At 50.5% G+C, this 21,619-nt stretch overlaps 8 protein-coding genes and 1 non-coding gene across 9 annotated transcripts; 4 read left to right on the top strand and 5 right to left on the bottom strand.

Moving 5' to 3' along the window:
- Positions 1-28: 28 nt before the first annotated feature.
- J3458_009362 (uncharacterized protein) lies at positions 29-1,164 on the bottom strand (the record flags this gene model as incomplete). Its single annotated transcript, XM_007809027.1, has 2 exons — positions 29-876; positions 933-1,164. The coding sequence occupies 2 exons, from the start codon at positions 1,162-1,164 to the stop codon at positions 29-31; spliced, it is 1,080 nt and encodes a 359-aa protein (XP_007807218.1).
- Positions 1,165-1,745: 581 nt separating this feature from the next.
- Positions 1,746-3,221, top strand: RPL24_1 (60S ribosomal protein eL24). Its single transcript, XM_007809028.2, has 3 exons — positions 1,746-1,894; positions 2,152-2,295; positions 2,497-3,221. Exons 1-3 carry the CDS (start codon positions 1,844-1,846, stop codon positions 2,782-2,784), a joined length of 483 nt encoding a protein of 160 aa, XP_007807219.1. The 5' UTR covers positions 1,746-1,843; the 3' UTR covers positions 2,785-3,221.
- A 115-nt stretch (positions 3,222-3,336) lies between these two features.
- AHP1_1 (peroxiredoxin type-2) lies at positions 3,337-3,892 on the bottom strand (the record flags this gene model as incomplete). The annotated part of the gene is made up of 2 exons (XM_007809029.1): positions 3,337-3,704; positions 3,775-3,892. The coding sequence occupies 2 exons, from the start codon at positions 3,890-3,892 to the stop codon at positions 3,337-3,339; spliced, it is 486 nt and encodes a 161-aa protein (XP_007807220.1).
- Positions 3,893-6,329: 2,437 nt separating this feature from the next.
- Positions 6,330-7,582, bottom strand: RPS4_1 (40S ribosomal protein eS4; the record flags this gene model as incomplete). Its single annotated transcript, XM_007809030.1, has 3 exons — positions 6,330-6,678; positions 7,002-7,424; positions 7,569-7,582. 3 exons carry the CDS (start codon positions 7,580-7,582, stop codon positions 6,330-6,332), a joined length of 786 nt encoding a protein of 261 aa, XP_007807221.1.
- Positions 7,583-7,883: 301 nt separating this feature from the next.
- Positions 7,884-10,189, top strand: J3458_009358 (uncharacterized protein). The gene is made up of 2 exons (XM_066119733.1): positions 7,884-9,798; positions 9,857-10,189. The coding sequence occupies exon 1, from the start codon at positions 8,558-8,560 to the stop codon at positions 9,557-9,559; it is 1,002 nt and encodes a 333-aa protein (XP_065975529.1). The 5' UTR covers positions 7,884-8,557; the 3' UTR covers positions 9,560-9,798; positions 9,857-10,189.
- Positions 10,190-11,619: 1,430 nt separating this feature from the next.
- Positions 11,620-11,758, bottom strand: J3458_009356. Its single transcript has one exon. It is a non-coding gene; the product is annotated as a tRNA-Arg (tRNA).
- A 320-nt stretch (positions 11,759-12,078) lies between these two features.
- J3458_009355 (uncharacterized protein) lies at positions 12,079-12,964 on the top strand (the record flags this gene model as incomplete). Its single annotated transcript, XM_066119732.1, has 2 exons — positions 12,079-12,499; positions 12,567-12,964. Exon 2 carries the CDS (start codon positions 12,665-12,667, stop codon positions 12,962-12,964), a length of 300 nt encoding a protein of 99 aa, XP_065975528.1. The 5' UTR covers positions 12,079-12,499; positions 12,567-12,664.
- Positions 12,965-16,055: 3,091 nt separating this feature from the next.
- On the bottom strand, positions 16,056-19,013 carry J3458_009354 (uncharacterized protein). Its single transcript, XM_007809033.2, has one exon. It carries the CDS (start codon positions 18,858-18,860, stop codon positions 17,283-17,285), a length of 1,578 nt encoding a protein of 525 aa, XP_007807224.2. The 5' UTR covers positions 18,861-19,013; the 3' UTR covers positions 16,056-17,282.
- A 1,423-nt stretch (positions 19,014-20,436) lies between these two features.
- Positions 20,437-21,311, top strand: J3458_009353 (uncharacterized protein; the record flags this gene model as incomplete). The annotated part of the gene is made up of 3 exons (XM_066119731.1): positions 20,437-20,498; positions 20,729-21,053; positions 21,222-21,311. 3 exons carry the CDS (start codon positions 20,437-20,439, stop codon positions 21,309-21,311), a joined length of 477 nt encoding a protein of 158 aa, XP_065975527.1.
- Positions 21,312-21,619: the final 308 nt, after the last annotated feature.

Genomic DNA, 21,619 nt, shown 5'->3' with positions numbered 1-21,619 from the left:
AAATGCCAAATCTTTAATGATGTAACCACTATTCTCCAATACCTGCCAGAGCTCTTTGCCGCAGGCTTGATTTGCAAGCACTGGTACAGATCGAGAAATTTGAGTCGCCCAGATTTGGGATCCAGCCAGCCAAAGCAGTTGTCCGAACGCGTTGCTTGACACGTCGTCTATCCGCTAGCAACTCTCCGCTCTTGACGTCTTGGTAGGTCTTGAAGCTCAGAAGCTGCCTTATACCACCGTAGCCATTCAAACTTTTGGATACTTCTCTGGCTGCTATCCACAGTTGTCTTCTGGACATCTTACTGGCGCCCTTGACATCGAAAGGCTTCCTCCCTTGAATAACACCACCCAATATCGTCTCTTCCACACCACTGGCAGACCACGCAGCCGCAATGTTACTTGGCGCAATTTTTTCAGACCTTTCTCTTATTTTCTTCCTCGAAAGCTCAAACTCTTCATCAGTAGTCTCGACTGTGAACGGACGGAACTGGTAGCCCCCGGGCCAAGATACATTCGTCAAATTGTTTACACGTTCCGAAAACGCTCTTTGGCAGCCTGTAGCTGAGTATTGAGACACTGGCAGCACCAGCGTGTCGATATAAGCGCTTGGAGTATCGACAAAGAGAGATGTCAATGACGAGAGGAGCGATGTGTATTGTTTGAGCGTGATTTTGTCGGAACAGGATTTGGACAAAGTTGGAGGGGCGTCGCCTCGCGCGGGCTTGCGTCGAACAACACCCAATTGGGAGAAATAGGCTCGACCTGGAAGCGATGTCGCAGTTTCATCTGATTCTGCTGTCGCGGGTGACGACGGGATATCCCAGGGCGATGCGTCGTCTTGGGCTGCCATTAACAACTCCATACTTGCATCTCCACCTGGTGAAAACAATTAGACCTCGATGTCAGATTTTACCACAAAATGAAGAGCATACAGGGTGCTTCAGAGCAGTACATGTGAAGCTTCAAACCATCTCTGATGCGGAACGGTTTGGGCTCATGGGAGCCGCAAGCTTGCAGAAGGGAAGCAGACTTTCCCTGCTGCAAAGTTTTGCACTCGTCTGTGAGAAATCGGTTGAAAGTCCTAACAGCAAGGACCTCGGCATGCCAATCATGAATCGCATTACCATCTGCTTCATCAAGTTTGGACGCCGGAAGACACTTCATGCCTGTGCTAAATAGTCAAGCTCTTTAGTGACCAAGGTTTTCAGTTGCACCCCCATATCGAAAGGCACTCACGCCAAAGCTACACAGGTCCATTTTCCATCTTGTTCGGCGACAATGCCACTCAGTGGAACCCATTCATGCAATCCATTATTCCGGACTGTAGGCTTTCGCTTTACTGGTAGCTTGTGGAACTGCGATATGACGGTTCGCGCGATGACATTCGCTCGTGAGGTCGTTGTCATTTAAGAAGCAAATAGTGGCTCATCTCATAGAGCCTGCGATCTCAAACTACAAAGAAGAAATCAAAGTTTATTATCCTCGTGAGTTCTCGGGATATATGAGTTTCATCTCACAGGGTCCCATGAAGGGACAAGGTCTTGGGACTCAACGCACCCTTGGCGGATTGGAGTCCCATTCGCCAATTGACCCAAACTAGGAAGCCAAAATCCCCACAACATACTCCAATCCAGGTCGCTTGCCAACTATACACGTGACTTATCATGTGCCGCACAGTCACCCGATTTTAGCGCCTCGTCTGCCCTAGACCGCTTAGTCATTTTGGCACACACCTCCAATTCGAGAAATTGCCCGTACCACGCCGCTTAACTTTTGTCAACCCGCCAAATCTACGGTCCTCGACACATACACCTTGTCGCTATAAACCCACAACCGCGACAAGATGCGTACCTACGACGATACCTTCTCGGGCCAGAGAATTTACCCTGGCAAGGTACGGCTTTTTTTGATCCTATTTTCCCTTTGGAGTACTCCCTGTCGTCGTGGTTGTGTTTCCGGTCGCAAATTGGTTCCTTGACGGGCGAAAATTCGTTATAATAAGAGAGGGAAGAAGCGGTACAAGATGGACATGCGATGGATACATATTGTTTGGACAAGCGGAAGCCTTTTTATTGCGGACCGAAAACCAACGTGACGGAGGGGAGGGGGTACGGTTTGGCAGATAGGTTTTGCTAACATGCTGTCTGATAGGGTAAAATCTACGTCCGTGGCGACAGCAAGGTGTTCCGATTCCAGAATGGCAAGTCGGAGTCACTGTTCCTGCAGCGAAAGAACCCTCGCCGCATCGCCTGGACTGTTCTGTACCGCCGACAGCACCGCAAGGGTATCTCTGAGGTACGATCCGACCATGTCAACCGGCATACATGTTCCGAGACAGAACCGAGATGATGTTGCTGTGCTTGGGTCTGGGGCTATCTGCAATGAAAGGGGCATCAGCACTTTGAGGACAGCAATGGAGACTCGGGTCTTCGTCTGACAGCATATATGCCAGGATTTTAGCAGCACTGTTGAACCGTCTACTAATGCCTTGTACAGGAGGTTGCCAAGAAGCGTACCCGCCGAACCGTCAAGTCCCAGCGTGCCATCGTTGGTGCCTCCCTCGACGTGATCAAGGAGCGACGCTCTATGCGACCCGAGGCCCGATCTGCCGCCCGTGCCCAGGCTATCAAGGAGAGCAAGGAGAAGAAGAACGCTGCCGCTGCTGCCAAGAAGGCTGAGAAGGCCAAGTCCGCTGCCGCCGCTGGCAAAGGCCAGACCCAGCGAAACATCAGCAAGCAGGGTGCCAAGGGTGCACCAGTCAAGGTTGCCGCCCGAACTCGCTAAGCTAAGATATTGAAATTTGTCTTGCGGGGGGGTTTTGGTGCAAAAAGCGGTATGAATTACAGAGAAACTGGAAGAGTGGTGGAGTACGTGGTTCTTGTGTCCTTTCCGGCCGGTTCTTCTACAAATTCTCGGGTGCATGGAATGCCATAGGGTGCATTGGTAGTTGAGCAAATGACATACCTGTGCAATGATTCAAAGTCAAAAAAAAATAGCCTCTCGTTCAATGTTGCATATTTTGTGAATCCGGGTGAATTGGTATAAGGTGCAATAACAGACAGCTATTTGGCACGAGGAGCATTCTGTACGTACGCCTGCTAGTTTTATCGCGGCAGGGGACACAGCTGGTCCAGGATGAAGTCAAAACACCGTCCAATGGCGACTCTAGAACATTCCAACATGAATCGCCGTTATTGTCACGAAACGGAAGCTGAATATTCCAATGCCTTAAAATCTCATCAGTTCCTCATTTCTAATCGTTAATCTAGTCTATTATGTGTGTAGCCGCTAATACGCGGCAGTCTAGTCCCGATCTATTGTAGGTTTGAGTCCAATTTACAGGGCGGCCAAAACACCCTCAGCGCCAGTCTTCTCAATGCCATTTGTCTCCTTTTCAGCATAGATGACCTTTCCGTGGTCAATAACAATGGCGTAGCGAGAGGTGCGTTCACCGTCGTTCCAGCCAATGGACTTGCTGAAGCCGGGGTCGGAGACACAGAGGATGAAGTCGTCCTTGAGGTTGTGAGCCTTGCCCCATGCAGACATGACATAGGCGTCGTTGTAGGCAATCATGATGACCTGGTCGACACCCTTGGCCTTGAGAGCGTCGCGGTTGGCGATGTACGAGGGGAGGTGAGCAGATGAGCAGACGGGGGTGAAGGCGCCGGGGACGGAGACAAGCACGACCTTCTTCTTCTTGAATTCTAAGGGCACTAATTAGCAATCGATTCTTGATATAGATAGAGCTCATGGAGTCCGCTGCGGGAGGCATACCAGCACTGGCATCGTAAGGTCCGGGAATGCCACATGTGTTGATGTCGTCGCCAGATGGCTCGATGTAAGAGAACTTTACACCGTCGGGGAAAGAATCGCCGACCTTGAGTCCAGACATGATGACGATAATGGAACGTGGAAGGTTTTGTTTTTGACGTGTTTGAGCTGCGGTGTGTATAGAAATGAGTAGTATGGGACGAAAGCAATGAGAAGCAAGAATGGCAGCGGGTTATTATATAATTGTCTCTTGCCCCTCGGAGGGGCTGCGGTTTACGATTCAAGGGACCACAAACACGCCAACTGCCTTAAGAAAAGTATTAGCATTAGTCAGGGCAACAGGGCCCCAGACCCATAACAAAGGCAGACACACATGATTTTCGACTGCCCAAGTGGCACTTTGAACAACTCAAGCTCCAATTAGCAAGAGGGGCACGAAAATACGCAATGGTGCCCGGGAGAATTATTTGGAATTGCGTGGTGGAGGTGGAGGGGCAGCTCAACGTGAGGAACGAGCCAGGGAGGGGCGGGGTTCCTTCCCACGCAACCCACGTCACTGAGCGCCAGCTGGCGGTTGCCGGCGGGGTCCTGGATTTCTGCCGGCAGGAGCGGACTGAGCCGCCACGGATTTTCTCATAGTAGTTAATAAGAGCTCCGTATTCGCAGTAGAGGAAATTCTTAAATATGCCTCTCTCCAACTGTTATCATCAACATGCTTCACTGACATTTTATTTCTTGCCCTTTGCTGCCTGGACGAACATCTAACATCGGTGACTACGGTTGGTCCAAGATCAACATCAGTCAGTCCTGACTCCTCACTTATCAAGGAACCCGGATGGCCCCCTATCATCCCTTGTACTCACGTTACTTGTTGCAGCCAAATTGCGAAGCCCTCGGTCTGGTTTCTTCAGACACCGCGGGCTTAGGAACAGTGTCGTCTCGGGGGCGGAGACTGGGCTGGATGTTGATGGCGAACATCTTGGACAACTCGCACGGATAATTGGTTCCCGAAATCTGGTGATTTTTCCATGACGAGCCTATCCGTACCTAGGTGAGTACTGGGTCCTCCTCTGGGGCCGTCTCGGTCTACGATGATGGAGTTTGCGGAACTCGGGCGGCGAAGCTTTATTTCGTGGGTCATTGTTGCAGGATCGGCCACCAGGCGTCTTAGCATCATGTGCGAAACATGGCGCCGTTCTAGCGACTCATCGGTTAAGTGACGCATGACGTCCGCAATCCTCATTCAGGCCAGAATATTCTCAAGGAGGACGACACTTTTTCCCAGCACGACCTGTCAAGGGGATGGTTGCGGGAAGTTCTTTGACATTGAGCTGGTAATTATTTTCTCTTATCATTACTCTGGTGAACTGCGGTTTATGTCTTGCCGGCGGACGAGGCGAAAATGGTGAGTGCAGCTACTCATAACGCAACTATCCCCATATTCACTCAGGAATGGTTCTTCCGCTATGCACCAAGAATGCCTTCATCACACCACATGTGCGAATTTCACCCACATCGACCCAGCGAGAATATACTATACAGCAGGATAATTTCGCCCTTCGCTGAGTGAAGGTCATGCATTGTAGCATGTAATAGTATGCGGTGTGGTGTGCGGATGCCTTATTACGTCAGATGCTTTTGCCTCACATTCCTATGTTTATGCATACCTCCGCAGTAGACCGTCGCCCTTGGCTGGAACACAAGACTGTCAGCCATTGGATGTGAGTCGGGAAAGAATCAGCTCACTCAGAGTTACGGAGCATGCATCGGTAATATGTGGACTTCGGAGGCCGAGCCAGTTGCCGATGATGATGTATAAGCATTCATTTTCTCAACACCAGGATGTACCTATGGCACTCCCGTAGCTAGTTCGCTAGGCCATTCATCGATTCACACACGATAAGCCGCCTTGACCGTTAAACGCTATTGCGGATCATATCAAGGGACTGCGGCGCCGTTTGCTCTGTGATATACCAAGAATCTGAACACGTATACGGAGCACACTAGGTTGTCCCACGCAAGCGTTGATTTATTAATATACATTGGACTCAACAAATCAAATCCGTGACACTACGGAGTACAGTAAACAGACATGCGATGGAAACACCACCAGTATAAGATATGTAATGTCGACAGCCGCTTTCTTCGGACTCAAACCAATCTAATCGGCCTCTCAATGTATTTGCCAGAGTCGTACCAGTCAGTCTACCTTGTTCTGAAGGATAAGCTCGAACAAAATGCCAGCGTCACATCTAAGAAACAACATCCACTATGCAGCCCGAAACACGATACAGTCACAAGGAAGAGTGAAGATCACTTGACAAGGAACGCCTTAGCTTTGCGTAATTGTTCTTTTTACTCGTAAGCCTCACATGGCCGGCTATGTTCTCCAGGGTTTATCATGGGCCCCAAAAAGAAGAAATTCGTCAAATCCGAGACTCCAGTTCCACATGCCAAACAAAAGTTTTATTTTTCGATTTCCCATCGTCTCACCCCTTATCCCGCATATCATCCAAGTACACTACCTAGGGTATATGGCACCATGTAGCAAGGAACACTTAGTGGGACTGAGCGTAAGCACGGCGGCGGTCACGCTCCTCAGCAATGGTGAGCTTGACACCCTTGCCCTTGGGCAGGGAGATCCAGGGCTTATCCTGGCCAATGACGAAAACGTTGCTCTCACGGGTAGCAAAGCTGTTGTCAATGGCGTCCTTGATGTGGACAATGTTGAAGCCACCGTCGTGACGCTCACGGTGGGTGATGACACCGACACGGCCCATATTACGACCGCCAGTGACCATGGCAACGGCGCCAGTGTCGAACTTGATGAAGTCGGTGATCTTGCCGGTGGCGAGGTCAATCTTGACGGTGTCGTTGACCTTGATCAGAGGGTCAGGGTAACGGATGCTAAATTTACGCAAAAAGAGATTTACAGTTAGCCAACCTGGGGGTCTCTAAGGGAAGAACATTACAGCCGTTGAAACAAGCCATGTCTCGTCTCTTCTCAGAGCTCTTCGTTCTTTCTGGTCCACGTTTCCTAGCCCCAAATCGTACACCATCACATTATATAGCAATATAATTAATCGATATGGTAGGAAACGGGTGCGGAAATTTCGTGGAATTCGACAAAGACACGAAGAGTCCCCGAAAGAATCGACCAAAGCTTGATCCAACGACTGAATGATGTCTAACAGAACAGGGTTTGGTTCTCTCAAAGCCAAAACACTCACGTTCTCGCATCGTGCGTAACCAAGAATGGGATTCCACCACGGCCAAGCTGCACGCGCTTGACCTTGCCGAGCTTGTACTCGGCCTCCTCGGCCTGGATTCGGTGGACGGTGAAGCGGCCCTTGGTGTCGTAGACGAGGCGGAAGTTCTCGCCAGTCTTCTCGATGGTGATGACGTCCATGAAGCCAGCAGGGTAGGTCATGTCGGTGCGGACCTTGCCATCAACCTTGACCAGGCGCTGCATGAGGATGGCCTTGGTCTCGCGGTAGTTGAGGGCATACTTGAGGCGGTTGCGGATGAAGACGATCAAGGGCAAGCAGTCGCGGAGCTTGTGAGGACCGGCAGAGGGCTTGGGAGCGTAGGTGCCGGACAATTTGTCCAGCAGCCAGTGCGAGGGGGCGCTGAGGCGCTTCTGGTGCTTCTTGCTGCGGAAAGGTTAGTAAACCCAAGCTTCGGGAGAATGTTCATCTCGAATCCGCAGACAAGCAAAAATTGTCAACAATTGACCAACAATCAATTGTTGGCTTCTCGCTTCATTCTTTCGTGAGACTGTTGACTGTGTTACTTACATTCCGCGGGCCATTTTCTCGACTACCTGTTGGCGATGGGCGTGATGAGGAAAAAGTCCAAGTTGAGCCGACGAGTGTGGCGAGTGCAAATATCGGGGCCACAGCTTTCTCTTTTTTTCGCAGGCGACGCTAGTGCCAACGCGAGAGGAGGGGGCTTTGTGCCCTACAATCCCCGCAATTCTGCTACCAGAAGCGAATTTTCAAAAACAGATCGTCAATGTGCTATATCACGTGACATTTTTCGACTCCCCTTACCCTTTTTGCCTTTGTGTCTGTTCCTTAATGGTCCTTGGTTAAGCATCCAAACTTCTCCACCTTTTTTTACATCACGAGTTGCCATCCTGGGAGATGCGGCGCATGCAACGACTCCTCACAAGGGTGCTGGCGCCGGCAAGCCATTGAGATGCGCACTTCTTGGCCGAAATCCTGGTTGATCTGTTTGTCATGAGTCCAGAACATACGAAGCGGGCGTTTCATGCATACGATGCTATTAGGGGGCCGCGGAGCCGACGGATGTGACGAGCAGCAAGGAGAACGCCGACATAATGTGTCTGTTGTACGGGGGTATCGACGACGATGCCGAGGAACTGAAACAGACTTGAAGAGAAAGATGGAGGTGGCTATGGGATATCGATTTGCAGGATCCGGTAGAGGCGGCACGATCCATCATACTGGAGCAAATTTCAGAAATGGGTTGATGACGGGATGCTGAGGTTGCACAACGTGCCCCAGACATTTCACACTGCGGCGTCATGTAATGGCGTCGTCGCCGCATGAGCATGCCGGGCTCCAACCCCATATGTAGCCTCTACCACCTCCTCGCTCGACTCCAGCTTGTTCCAATTCTACCAATTTTACAATTGCCGCTTGAATCAACGAATGCTTCCACCGTACCATTGTTTGTTGATGGATTGAACAGCAGCCGTTGCTAAACGCCAGCCCCTTCTCCCGCCCTTGCTTAGCACGAACCCATCGTCACCTCGACACCAATGCCGCAACTTCCCAGTCTAATGGCCGCCCTCGGGTGGCTCACGGCTTCTTACATTCTGATGAAATTAATACACTTAGTTGGCATCTATGTCCTTCCCTCGCGGCTGCATCGGTTCGCCCACGTCGCCCCCAATGGCGACTCACCGTGGGCCTTGGTCACAGGCGCATCAGACGGCATAGGTGCAGCATTTGCACAAGAATTAGCCGGCCAAGGCTTCAACGTGGTGCTGCATGGCAGAAATCCCGCCAAGCTGAACTCTGTCAAGGATGATTTGCAGAAAATTCATCCCAGCAGATCTTTCAGGATCTTGGTAGCAGATGCCAGCAAAGTGGCTTGTACCAACTGCATCCCGAGTGAGCAACATCACCAAAACACCGAGGCTCTAGATTTTAAAGCTATAGGGGCTGAATTGAAGGGTCTGCATCTCACCGTCCTGATCAACAATGCCGGTGGCGCTCCAACCAATCCCATTTACAGACTGTTGATGGACTCGTCAGAGGAACGAATCACCAGAAACGTCAGCCTAAACGCCATCTTCCCACTACACATGATGCGACAGTTCCTCCCTACTCTCTGCCGCAACGGACCATCTCTGATCATCAACATCAGTTCCTTGGCGGACATTGGATTTCCATTGCTGTCAGCCTACGGGGCAAGTAAGCAGTTTCTCATGACTCTAACCCGGTCCGTAGCTCTTGAGATGCCCCTTGGCCATGGTCCAGGATTGGATCAGGTTGAATTGCTGGGGGTCAGAATTGGCAGAGTGACGGGCGTGGCGGCCTACAAAGAGGAGCCTTCGTTGTTCACGCCCAGCGCTCAAGTTATGGCACGTGCTTCTCTCAGTCGGGCTGGCTATGGACACGGATGTGTCATTGGATATTGGCCTCACGCACTGCAAACCATTGGTTTCACCATCTTGCCAAAATGGTTGGAGGGTCGGGTGTTGCAGGGTGTTATGAGGAACGAGCGAGCAGTGGAGCTGAGCAAAAAGTCAGATTGATTAACTCCATGAACCATCTCATCAATAACAACATTAAGCTTGCAATCACATACATGACGATTTAGGTATGCAAATTGACATGCATAAATCGTCGGAAGGTGCAATCCAGGAGAAGCAGATGCCACCCATCTTCCACTTCCGCCAAGTCGCACCTTTAAGAAGCCAATTAGGAACGCCACGTCGCAAGACCCGGTTTTTAACCAGGACACTTTGGCCGAGTGGTTAAGGCGATGCCCTGCGTACGTAGCAAATCACTAATATCTGAATCTAACTCAATCACTAACCTATGATAAATAGTAAGGCATTACATTCGTGTGCGTAGGTTCGAATCCTGCAGGTGTCGATTATTTTTTCACTTGTTGAAGTGCTTCCTCTAATTCTTTCTTTTTTCTTTGGACAAGAAAACTAATTCCTGTAGCTGTCTTTTTGGATAACTTCAAGAGCTGGTGAGATTTGAAACGTCAGGTAGCCATTCAGACACTCAGGCAGCAAAGCTGTCTGCGAACGGCCCCGCGAAATTCAACACTCGTTTTCACAAGGCAAATCAAGTCGTGAACAGCTTGGATTGCAGGCTGCACTTTGAAGCATCCCGACACCTCGTCGTTCATGTCAATGACCACCATGTTCCCCCATAACGCCACAGTCGTATCCTCAATCTGACCGACACGTTCAATCTTGGGCTGACGCCTGGGGAACTCTTCGCCACTGACCTCCCAAAGAAGGTTACTTAATAGGGTGGCCTTCCACAGCCCGGCGACGTAGCCTCCGTTTACTTGCTGATCAAAATGATGGCAAGCCCGCTAATTGAAACTTGTCCTACTCAAATTTCATGTTCTATCTTGAATACAACATGACTAGGTTTTGCCAGGATGCACTGCAAGGCACTCGCCTAGTCAGGTATCCTTCTGGTTGACGGGACTACGTGATTTGAGTTTGCCATTCAGACGAGGCAGCTGAAAGGTCATCGGCGGCTTATCAAAATACTCGACAAGGGGAACTCGTCACAAGCTCGTTTACGCCTAGACTCCCAGAAAACTTGCTTCTCAGTGAAAGTAAGCAGCACGGGGAGATGACAGGCGCTCCTGTAACACCCAGGCGCGTGTGTTTAGCTTTGCGGCCTCGACATTAACTTCCCGGAGATTCTTGTCGTATACTTGACATTTTAAGATCGATCCCGTCTCCCGGCTTCCGGCATCCACTGTCTGGCAGCACATGAAACTTGATCGACCGATCGATCGATATCCCGAGGGTTAATCAAGTGTATGAAGTTGAACTGCACAAGGTCCTTGCAGTCCTCACAAAAGGGTCTTATTCACGATGTCGTCATGTGTCAGCAAAGGGTAGTTCAGCTTGAGTCCTAATATTAATCCTCGGTCAGTTATTAGTATTTTCAGCAAGCCAACTCCATGTACGAAGACTGGCAGGTGAAGCTGAACGTTGGCAAGGCCGTTTGTCTGACTAGAGAATGCATACGACCCGAATATTGCTCGCCTACCTGACCTGACCTGACCTGACCTTAATTAGGTGACGCCCTTAAGATAACCCTAATACTTAAATTGGCAACCCGCAATTTTTCAGCGCCTTGTTGCCGTTCACATCGTTGAAGATTGGGTAACATGGTGAAAGAATTAAATACCAAGGGTACCATTTCTCATTCGTGATTACTCCCGAGTCTCTAGGTGGTCCATAGATATGCCTCGTAGCAGAGTCTGGGAAGCGCCCTGACGTGAGGGAAAACAGCAAGCTCATTTGCATCTTGTGAGATGGCCACCTCTAATTTGTGCCTGAATAGCAAACTCTGCCTTGATCAATCTTGTCACAGCTCCGTGGGTTCTTATAGGATAAGAGGGCCATCCAATTCAAAGCCTCAACAGGGCGAAGCCATCTGTCGCCACTAGAGGTCCAAATACCACGATAATGACACTCCTTCCAAGACGGGTAGGGGACGTGCAATGAAATGAACGCAAGAGTAAAAAACACACCTAGGCGCCAAAAAGAAACAACAATCTGTATCCTGCAGTCTATCGACACAAAAATCGTGTCAAAATGCAAAAAAGAATCGACACCTGCAGGATTCGAACCTACGCACACGAATGTAATGCCTTACTATTTTTTAGAGTTAGCGGATGAGATAGCGTTGATTGGGTCAATCGAGATAACTTACGCAGGGCACCGCCTTAACCACTCGGCCAAAGTGTCTTGGATAGAGAAAACCCCATCAATTGGAAAATATATTGCTAATGAATTGGCGGTACCGAGTGGCTCCGTTACACCAGCATTAACCTACCAAACATAAAATTCTCTGCAGGCCATGACTTTTTGGGGATAGTAAACTGCAAACATCGCGGAAAAATTCTGAAACGTTTTGGAGAACAGGACGGAGTTAGGAAATGTCGTGTGTCGGGGGTGCGAAGCATAGCCTGGTCCAGAACGTCTGCTATTCTCAGCTCCGCCGAGACGAGAGTGAGGTGAACAACTGTTGAACCTCAGCTTTTACCCTCCTCAAGCCTTCATGTCGTCCCACTTCTGCCTTCCCATGCTCATACCACCGCACTTTGCCATTTCATGATTTCTAGGAAATGCTTCGCATTAATAATGGCACTGCATGATGATAATAATGTTGCACAAGTTGTGGTCTTGTCGGCAGTACGAAAGCAATCTGCCGAAACTGCCACACCTGCGTTTACTGCCGCTCAGCTGAACACCTTGTTACCGAATGTCCTAAAGCTGATGCATGCCGTATATGTCATAAAAAGGGTCATTTGACAGAGCGGTGTCCCGATTCTCGTATCCTCGCACCCAGCTGTCGATCCCGATAGTCTCAGGATCAAACCCGAATGCGAGTGTATCATTCGACCAGGTGGAAGAAGAACGAATATATCCGCTGAAGCCTTTGAGCGTGTCTTTTCAATCTCCCCTTCACATTCGGAAATCTGGGAAGCATGTGCCTCGACCCCCGTTTTGGTTGGACAACTTCTTGAAGCATCCTCAGCTGACATCAAGCTAGGCCCCAAAATAGAGGACCAACCTAAGCACCTCACTCTCCCTGATATCCGAGCCGAATGCCTCCAACTTCTAGACGACATTGAGTCAAAGTGTCCACCTATGTCAGACAACCCGTTGTATGAAGCAGCCCTGAATGACTGGCACGACAAGTGGAACTACTCGGAGTATGTCATGAAGCATATAGACGACGGTATCCTTGCTCTTCAGAACCAACTAGTCACTCCCCAAGCGTTGAATGAGATTCGACGCAGGCAAGCAGAACCCTGGCTGCTGAATGTTGGCTACTTGGACTACGTCACTGATGATCGGTGCGATAACTACATCCGTCTATATAATATGTTGGCCAGTCCATCAAGTCATCAAGGAGAATTCTGGTTGACCATTGTCAGTCAATTTTGAAAGGAAGTTATAATTCTTTGCATTATTTTATGCTCTGGCCTGGAAACGGACATCGGCAAGCCAACTTTATAAGGCTCTGGTCTATACCGCATGAGGTGAAAAGGTCCCCTGGCGACAAGTCCTGTCAAACATACTTGAAACTCTATTTATTCGAGTTTTGCAGTACGACCATGGAAGTTGCCGGTCTTTGGGCTTCCAGTCCGGGAAATTCCCGTCGTTCGGCTTCGGATTGAATATACTCTCACCGCTGACACAGAGCTTTCAGTTGGATAACGAGCGTGCAAGACTACCGTTTATTACGCCGCTCAGAGACTCTGCAGACCCTCAGATACGCATATGGGACAGTTTTCAAAGAGATGGACGGGAAAAGAATGCGAGAGAGTACAGATCCAGGTATACCACGCAGCCCCAGTGGAAGACTAATGACTTTTTTTCCAAAGCCTCGAGAACGCCGTCAACGACGACGAGCGCATGGCTCATATTTATCACAGCCTTCATCTTCATCCGAAAATTGGTCCCTACTTGCCGCCAGACTGGCTCCATGTCGCCGATCATCATGTTGCCACGTTCAGTCCGACTGGTCTAATGACTGCGCCCATGAGCTTCATTCTCGACTTTGCCTATGCAGTGGAAGATGACTTTCATGTGGGCTTGGGTCACGACTCGGGTTGCAGAAGACAATTACCCTGGGCACTAGAGAGGACTGGCTTTGACGCGAATAACGCCCCGGTTTGGAGGTTTGACTTTCAAAGATATGGCATGCTTGACTCAATGAGTCTGGGAGATCCGCGGCCCACTCGACACACTCTAAGAGACTTGAATCACTTAATTATCCGACAAAGCGCGTCCGAAATCATTCTTTTATGCGGTGCTCGTGCCTGCTCTGTGGCCACAGACGGAGCTAGTCGCGATATTCGGCAATCACACAGGTATCTAACACTTCGGTGTGGATATCAGCTTGAGTTTTTCGTTAGCCAAGATGACGGTCATATACCAAGCCGACTTTACATATTCTGCCCAGAAATACCAGCGAATATTCACTCGATTAGCATGAGTAAGGCACTGATGCTTAGTGAACTGTTCAAGTTTGTATCGAATACAAGGTAGGGAAGGGCACACATTGGAACCTTGAAGTTTGCTTTGTGCAAATTCCCGTACCCGCTCACCTAGACATTGTCCCTGGACACTTGTCCATCAAAGTTGAAATCGCCGAGGAGGGGCAAACACACGACGGCGTATTTGCCACACATGCACGGGCAGATGATATTGCACGACGGATTGCGTTTCGAATCAGAGGCAAAAACTCGCACGATTCCACGGTCGAATTCTACACCTGTCGTGGTGGTTATGCCACCGTAGCAAAGACAAACACCTTGGCCGACAAGGTCATCTACGGGCATGAGGCCGTAGTGATATCAAAGAAGCGCCGACGGTTCCTATTTTCTGACCCGCCAAGCAAGCACTGGGGCCCCGCGCTTTCAAATATTTGTCGGAGGTGGTTACAAGACTGCGGAAGAAGAAGGAAAACAGCTGGAAATGCAGGAACTGACTGGGTTCCGGCCGCATTCTAGGCAACGAGCTGATGCCGAGTCTGAGAAGCTAGTCGATGAAGAAGCAGTAGATTCGGGCAAAAGTCGTTGAAGCCGTGTTGCGTTGAAGACAATTCGCAATATACTGCCGGATGTGGGGAGCATCATTCAGTGCCAGAAAATACATGTACGAGGGACTCGTGTTATACGACAGCATCCAAGAAGATGGTTTTCATCATCGTCGCTGGCCGTGGCGTGCAATTAAAGGTCAAGAAATGATACTTTTTATTCTTCTCAATTACATTACCATTCGCCATGGCTAGAAGTGGCACCGTAGCCGCTTGCCCGCCCTCTAGAAAACAGCTGTGATGAAGTTTGAGTTGTCATGCTGAGTGACAAAAGCCGTGGTGGTGGCTCTGTGATGGTCTCATTCTATACACCACAACCCTCACATTCGTATACTTGAGATGCATTTCTTTGTTTTCGGCTCCCGTCCTTCTGTGGGGCTAATACATTGGAACGACAAGGATTCAAACCAGCGCACGCGAATGTTTATATCTCTTGAATTTCCCATAGCTTCTAGGTACTACAAGAAACGATGAGTTGGTTCCATGTTGCCGTGAATTGACAATTTTGACGGAAAGAGGTACAAGCTACCCCGCACCTTTGTTCACCTGGACTGTCCCACGCGTTTTGCCAAATGACGGCTCGTGGACCTGGGCATTTGTCCCGTGAGACTTGCGCTAACGTGGCTCTAGACTTGGTGATCTGGTTCGGGAAGCTATCCGAGAAGGCGACAGCGGACCGGCATCGCCTCCCGGAAGCTCCCATCAATAACGTCGTCAATCATGGGGGTGGGGGTGGGGGTGGCGAGATGCCGTTTTATCTCCGAGTCTCGTTATTTGAACCATGACAACGTCTCTCAGTCATGAATGGCGGCTACACCCGATCCACATGCACATGGCTAAACAACTTGGTGCAGCCACCGTGAAAATGTCCGAGCCAACCGCGTATCATCAAATCAGGCCAACAAGACTTGTTCCCAACTCTCCCAAAGCGCTTCTGCACTACAAGGGCTATTTCGACAAGGATGGGAAACCTGATGCAGCCACTATGACACTTGCCGGGGCAATGGATGGGATGTGCAATGGATAACAAGATACGGCAGGTTCCCGAGACCCACGAAGCCATGCCCGTTCCAAGGGGTATGCATTCTCAAGGGAGAGTGTAGATGACCAGCAATGGTCGGGTGGTATGCATTCTCAAATAAAATATTTTTATATTTAAAATTACTTAAAGATTATATATATATAATTTTTTTATATTAATTTTTACTATTTAATATAATATAAAGCTTAAAAGTTAATAAAAGTACTTTAACTAAGAAATTTATTAGTAAAAGTACTTTTAATATTTTTAAAGCTTTATAAGTAAGTAAAAAAAATAATGAAAAATAAATAAAAATTATTTATATAAATTTTAAGTAATAAATAATTTATGTAAATCTTAAAAAAAATTTTAAGTACGTTATTAAGCTTAATAATTAATAATAAAATATTTGAGTTTTAGTGTAAAATGGGGCTTTGCTCGGAATTACCTACGACCCACTGTACAGTACAGCATATGAGGAGGGGGCCCTACAGATGGAAGCAAATGTCGGGACGTCTTGTCATGCCCGCTGGTGTAGCGCAAAGGTCTTTCGATGCCAAAACCCCGCAACCAGACGCTCAATGTCTGGCTGAAGGCTGGCTACCACGCCATTGACGGCGAGGTCCCCAGAGAGACTGTTCGCTGCGTGCCGCTTTCGGGCTTCACCATGATGGGGAGCGTACCCTCGCGCATGCTCATGGAGTTGGGCAGAGCGAGGGGACCACCTGGCTCAGTTTGAGGCCGTATGGAATGTGCCTCTGCCGAAGCTTGCCCCAGTGGTGGGTGATGAGGGCGGTTCAGGTGCACACTGGAGATACGGAGCTCTTGTAATCTCGTGAAGCTCAAGTCCCGTGAGAGACGTGGCTGAGTTAAAATGGCGCCTCGGGAACGTCGTTACTGTAGCCAATACGGCGGCTTTCCCCAACCTGCCCAATCCACAAATAGTTTCCAGCCACCTCTACGCAATCCCTAAATTCATCTTCACATGCCAAACCATTTCAGATCCAAGGGACTTGTCGAGTCATGGACTTCTTGATCAAGGACCTGCTCCACCGGACCGTGGTCTCCCCTTACCCCCCTTGGCAGTGCTCCCGAATCGAGGCAGCCGGCTATTTGGCATGTGACATTCCGTCATTGACTTCTTATGGGGTGCTTCTCGATTGGCACGAGAAGACTACCCAATCAATTGTGACTGGGCTAGCACATGCTTTGGAGGTGGAGCGCTCGTACTCATTATCATTTTGCACTTGGTTTTTCAACATTATGTCTACTATAGTACGGGATCAGTCTGGAGCAGTGTTGCTCAGACGCAATCGCATTGAGATTGCCCCATTGTTTCTTTCCGAAGGATCCTGTAATCTCCCAAAAATCCAAACGCCGAGGTATCTTTCTTCGTATTAGACAGCGGGTACCGGGCAAAAAAAAAAAAGAAAAGCCACACCATCATACGATGCTACGCTCACTTTCAATGCTTCCACCCCCCGACTCTATTTTGACAGATGACTTTATCCCCAACTCCGTCCCAAATCCCAAAAATCGTAACAATTCGTAGAAATACAATGCCATTTGGTCCAATAGCAAAGTCCCTGATTGTCAACCTTGTGATTGATATGACGCCAAAACACAAAATGCTAGCCGGCTCAGCACCGGATGGAGTAGTTGCCATGCCTGTCACGGCGCGGCTCTGTGATGTATGCTGGAGGTGACGAAGAACCGGGAGAATAATCTGCGCCGTGCCGCACAGGTGCCTGAGTCATCTTGGAGTCGTCGAGCAACAGCCTTGAAATGTCCATCTCACCACCCATGAAGTGAGGTCCACTGGACTCACCAAAATCAAAGGTTTGCGGCGGTTGAGTATAGTTGGACGTGTCAACCACGTGCAACGGCCATGTTGGTAAATCCTCCTTGGCGTTGTTGTGGCCGGACCGAGCAACTTTGGGTGACCCCCCGGATCGTTTTAGCGAGCTGTCGATGGACATGGTAACGGATGGCTCAAGAACATTGCTGCTCCGAGCGGCGTCTTTGGAGTGAAACGTGCCCTTTTCAATGCGCTGATAGATGCTAGGATACTTGTTGCGAACCCGGTCTCTCAAATCCGTAGGCTGTCTGCTAGACAGGTTGAAGCGAGCATCACGCTGGATTTTGGTCCAGGCAGGGCCATATGTATCCAGCCCCTCGAGTATCTCACGATCATCCTGCTCGGTAAACGGACGCCGTTCACGTCTGTGTGACTTCTTGAACGGCCCATGAATACCCAGTTCGGCCAAGTCCTCGAGCTTCTTGCGGTGGGCACGGCTCTTCCTAGGCTTTGCAGTTGAGTCGGACTCGCCAGCCTCTTTCGGCGAAGGCGAGTCCTCAATAAGAATGTTCTCGGAATGAATACCCGACTTGGTTCGGCGCCCAATATCTTGAGGCGCTGCACGTGGTGAGCCGGCCTGCGAGGAGGACTTGCTTGAACCGCGCAGCTCCTCCGGACAGCATGTCCTGAATCTGTCCTTCAGGTCACCGGCAGTTCGGTCGTTGAATGTGAAGTCTGCGTCCTCGAGGATGCTGGTCCATTTGCCAACCCCATGGCGATTCACACCCAAGAGCAGGTGCTTCGTCTCCTCCTCGGACCACTTTCTGCGAGGCTTGGCAGCCCGCTTTCTGCTCTTGCCCGACTTCTCAGCCTCCGGAGACCGCCTGGCGCGGTCCTCGACGGCTCCATGTGCAGCGTATTCATTGAGAAGTCTTATCTGGCCAGCATCGTTCTCATCGTATGCATTTGATACAATCGGCGGAAACAGAGCCGGGTGACTTGGAGGTTCGAGTAGCCCGTTGATGATGGGCGGCATGGCAGGGGCCTGCTGCGCCGACTTCTGTCGCTTCATCGGCTGGGGCAGCTGAACGAAGTCATCCTTGATATGGATATTTCGCCCGCGCTTCTTGTTATAGGCATCATCGGAGCCGTCACTCAAGTCGTTGATGGCTTTGGGGCGGCCACGGGGCGACGGCTCCGCGGCTTCGTGGTCTCCAAGGAACAGGCGCAGTGGATATGCCGAGGCACCGCTTGGCCGGTCAGGCCGGTAAGCCGCGTCAAGCTCGAGCGGAGGCAGAGGTCGCTCTGTGGAAGGCGGCAGAGGCAAAGCGTGCAGCGGAGGGAGGTCAGCATGGTGAAGCTGAGGTGTAGATGTTGACTCGTTTAACAAGTGAATCAGGCGAGGTTCGATGGTGGCCATCTTGGGCGGTATGTGCCTTCTGGCTTATATTGCATTGGGCAACAGAGGTCATAGATGGGACGGGCCAAATGTCAAGCGGCGACAAGACGGAGGGACGAGGGGAGGGGGGGGACAAGATATATATCAAAGAAAGCTGGAAAGGGTCTGTCCTCGGGACGCAATTTGTATACTTTGTGAAGGTGAGCAAATGCCGTGCCAAGCGGCTCGGTGGTGTCACCTATTGTGGCATGCAGCTCTGCTTTGTCACAAGCACGTGAAGCGGACCATCACATGGGACGATGGCCAGATGCCAGATGCCAGCGACAGCCCCAGCGACGGACAGCGGCGCGGAGGGTTTAATGCTGGCAAAGTGGAGAAAGGCAGGCCACTGGGAAGGGCTGGAGCAGACTGGAGCCAGTGTGTTCGGCAGCCGGCGCCAGGCAAGCGCCGGTGTTGCCAGTGCACGTGTTGATCAGCTTTCAGTTGGGCCAGGGGCGCCGTGCAGGTGTCAGTCAGGGCAGCTGGGCGCTGGAATGCCGCCTAGAGCCCTGTCAAAGGCTCTAGTCAGCGTCGAGCCTACGCGCCAGACTCATCAACGATGCACTCATGGGGAGCTGGAGATGAGGCAGGTGCCTGCATGTGGGCCTCAGCAGCGGGGCTTCGGCTGAACAAGCGACATCGTTGATCTCGACAGCAGCTGCTGCATCTTGAGTCTTGACTGTCGACCTCGAGTCAAACATCCCGGGTTCGCCCCCAACGATGCCCATTCATTAGAATGTATACTAACTACTACAGAATGGCCCGTGGCCCCAGATGGGACGCTTCACCCAAGGACCAGCGGCGCCTTGCGCATCGGTGTTATCCGTCAATATATTGTATGTGTTGCGTGCATCCGTCTCCGCGATCCCGACACTTGACAAGCAGAACCAGCAGCGCCAGACCAATATTGCTACTAACTTATTCCCCAGTTGTGCTGATGGTACTTCGCGCTTCGATCAATTCCGTGCCAGTGACCACTCTCGGGCATTTAATCCAGATCAGACCAGCGGCACAAGTGCCAGCCATATCTGACAGATGAGCCAATGGCCTCGAGCACCACCAACACCCGTTGTAGATCCATTGATGCAGGTGGCTTGGGAGAGTCTGGGGGCGAGCACCACCCAGCATTGCCAACGTCCCAACCCCATCAACGCATCAACGCCTCGAAACTCACCATGGGCATCCACTTCCGACCACATGTAACGCTGAGCCAACGGTGAAGAACCGTCGTTCGATGCCCAACCCTATCAAGGGGCCAGGAGTCAGTGTGTTCATGCCTACCGTAGCTTCGGTCAGCCTCTCTGCTTTTGGCTACGTATCCCGCCGCCGAGGCTAGGATTCTTTGACTGCGGGCCACGGAGCAAAGCACTCGTGTTGGAGACTTGGACTTGACGCTCGTACGACTGCTCAAGTTGCGACGTGCCACTCAACTACTTTGTCGAGAAGGGCCTCTTTGCCTCTTACCTCCCCCTCTCCCCCCGTTCATGACAACAAGAACGTTTTTTCGCAAGGCGCTGTCAGATACTGAGTGCCTTGTTTCTTTTTATTGCCTAGCAGCATGGCTTCGTGTCTGCCGACCATCCCTCGGGTAACATTCACCGTTATCGAACCCATCTCGCTGTGAGTACCGTGGCCCCTGGAGGCGTCGTAAATTATCGAAATCTCCGGCTCCGACCCCAAGACAAGACGCACCCACAATCCAGACCCGCAGTGTGTTGCCCCGTCTGGTGCCTTTGTCCCTTTCCCGCGGCTTGCAGCAGAGTATAGCAAAAGGAGCAGGTCGAGTAAACAAGGCACAATGCGCAACACCTGATAAAAAAGGCCAAGATAGCTAATTGACCGGGACACAGCGTAGCGGGCTTCCTCGGTGCTGTCAGCGACCCCGCTTGGTTCGTGGCCGAACAGGTCCCTCAGAAGCTGGTTCCTGCTGCCGCTGTCGCCGAGAACAGCATCGTCCTGGCATGGCAGCTCGACAATCTGTACCTGCTCATGGCCCTGGTCGGCCTCTTTGTCCTCAATTCAACGTCTGAGGTCAAGGTTGTACGAGGCTACCTTTGGGCGCTTTGGCTGGGAGATATCGGACACGTGGCTTTCAGTTGCTACGGTCTAGGAAAAGAACGGATGATGAATCCCTCGGCATGGAACGCCATGGCTTGGGGCAACATCGTTTTCACCGTAAGTATATCCCTTCAAAAACTCACCTAAAAATATATCCTTCATCTTGTACATGTACTATACACATGTAAATCGAAGATACCAAACTCTGCCGCCCTTCATTCTTCATGAGTGTCATCACACCTCATTCAGTCTCTGACTAAACAACCGTCTCTCTGACCCCCGCAGGCCTGGTTGTTTTCGATGCGCTCTGCCTATTTTCTCGGCATCTTTGGTCGAGATAAGCTAGCCGTATCCACCCACAGGAAGTCCACTTAATGGTCCAGCAAGTCAAACTCTGAAGTTGACAGCCGAGCACACGGCTGTTCTAACAGGCATGGAACAAGGCATTGAATTAGGAAGAGAAATTTTGCTTGTGCTCGAGCCCTCGGCCGATTCTACGAGTGGAGGGTGAGAGGATGAGGGCCCTCTGGTGACGACATGGCTCGGTTCCTGAACATTCCGAATGATGCATGGTGTCGTGTAAGTTTGAAAAGAAATGAGAGCGAAGTGGTGTAAGCCGTGTGGCATATGCGGTCATTGTCAGAAAGCCTCTTGGAAAGATGGGCAGATGGATTATAGAACGG

This window comes from Metarhizium acridum (assembly GCF_019434415.1).
Source record: "Metarhizium acridum strain ARSEF 324 chromosome Unknown scaffold_141, whole genome shotgun sequence".
NCBI lineage: Eukaryota > Fungi > Ascomycota > Sordariomycetes > Hypocreales > Clavicipitaceae > Metarhizium > Metarhizium acridum.
Note: the sequence above shows the minus strand (reverse complement) of the source record. Positions and strands in the feature narration are given on the sequence as shown.

Coding starts and splice junctions, on each gene's coding strand:
- RPL24_1 (XM_007809028.2), top strand. CDS start 1,844: ATGCGTACCTACGACGATACCTTCTCGGGCCAGAGAATTTACCCTGGC. Junction 1,895..2,151: donor AGAGAATTTACCCTGGCAAG/GTACGGCTTTTT, acceptor GCTGTCTGATAG/GGTAAAATCTACGTCCGTGG. Junction 2,296..2,496: donor ACCGCAAGGGTATCTCTGAG/GTACGATCCGAC, acceptor TGCCTTGTACAG/GAGGTTGCCAAGAAGCGTAC.
- J3458_009358 (XM_066119733.1), top strand. CDS start 8,558: ATGCCGCAACTTCCCAGTCTAATGGCCGCCCTCGGGTGGCTCACGGCT.
- J3458_009354 (XM_007809033.2), bottom strand. CDS start 18,860: ATGGCCACCATCGAACCTCGCCTGATTCACTTGTTAAACGAGTCAACA.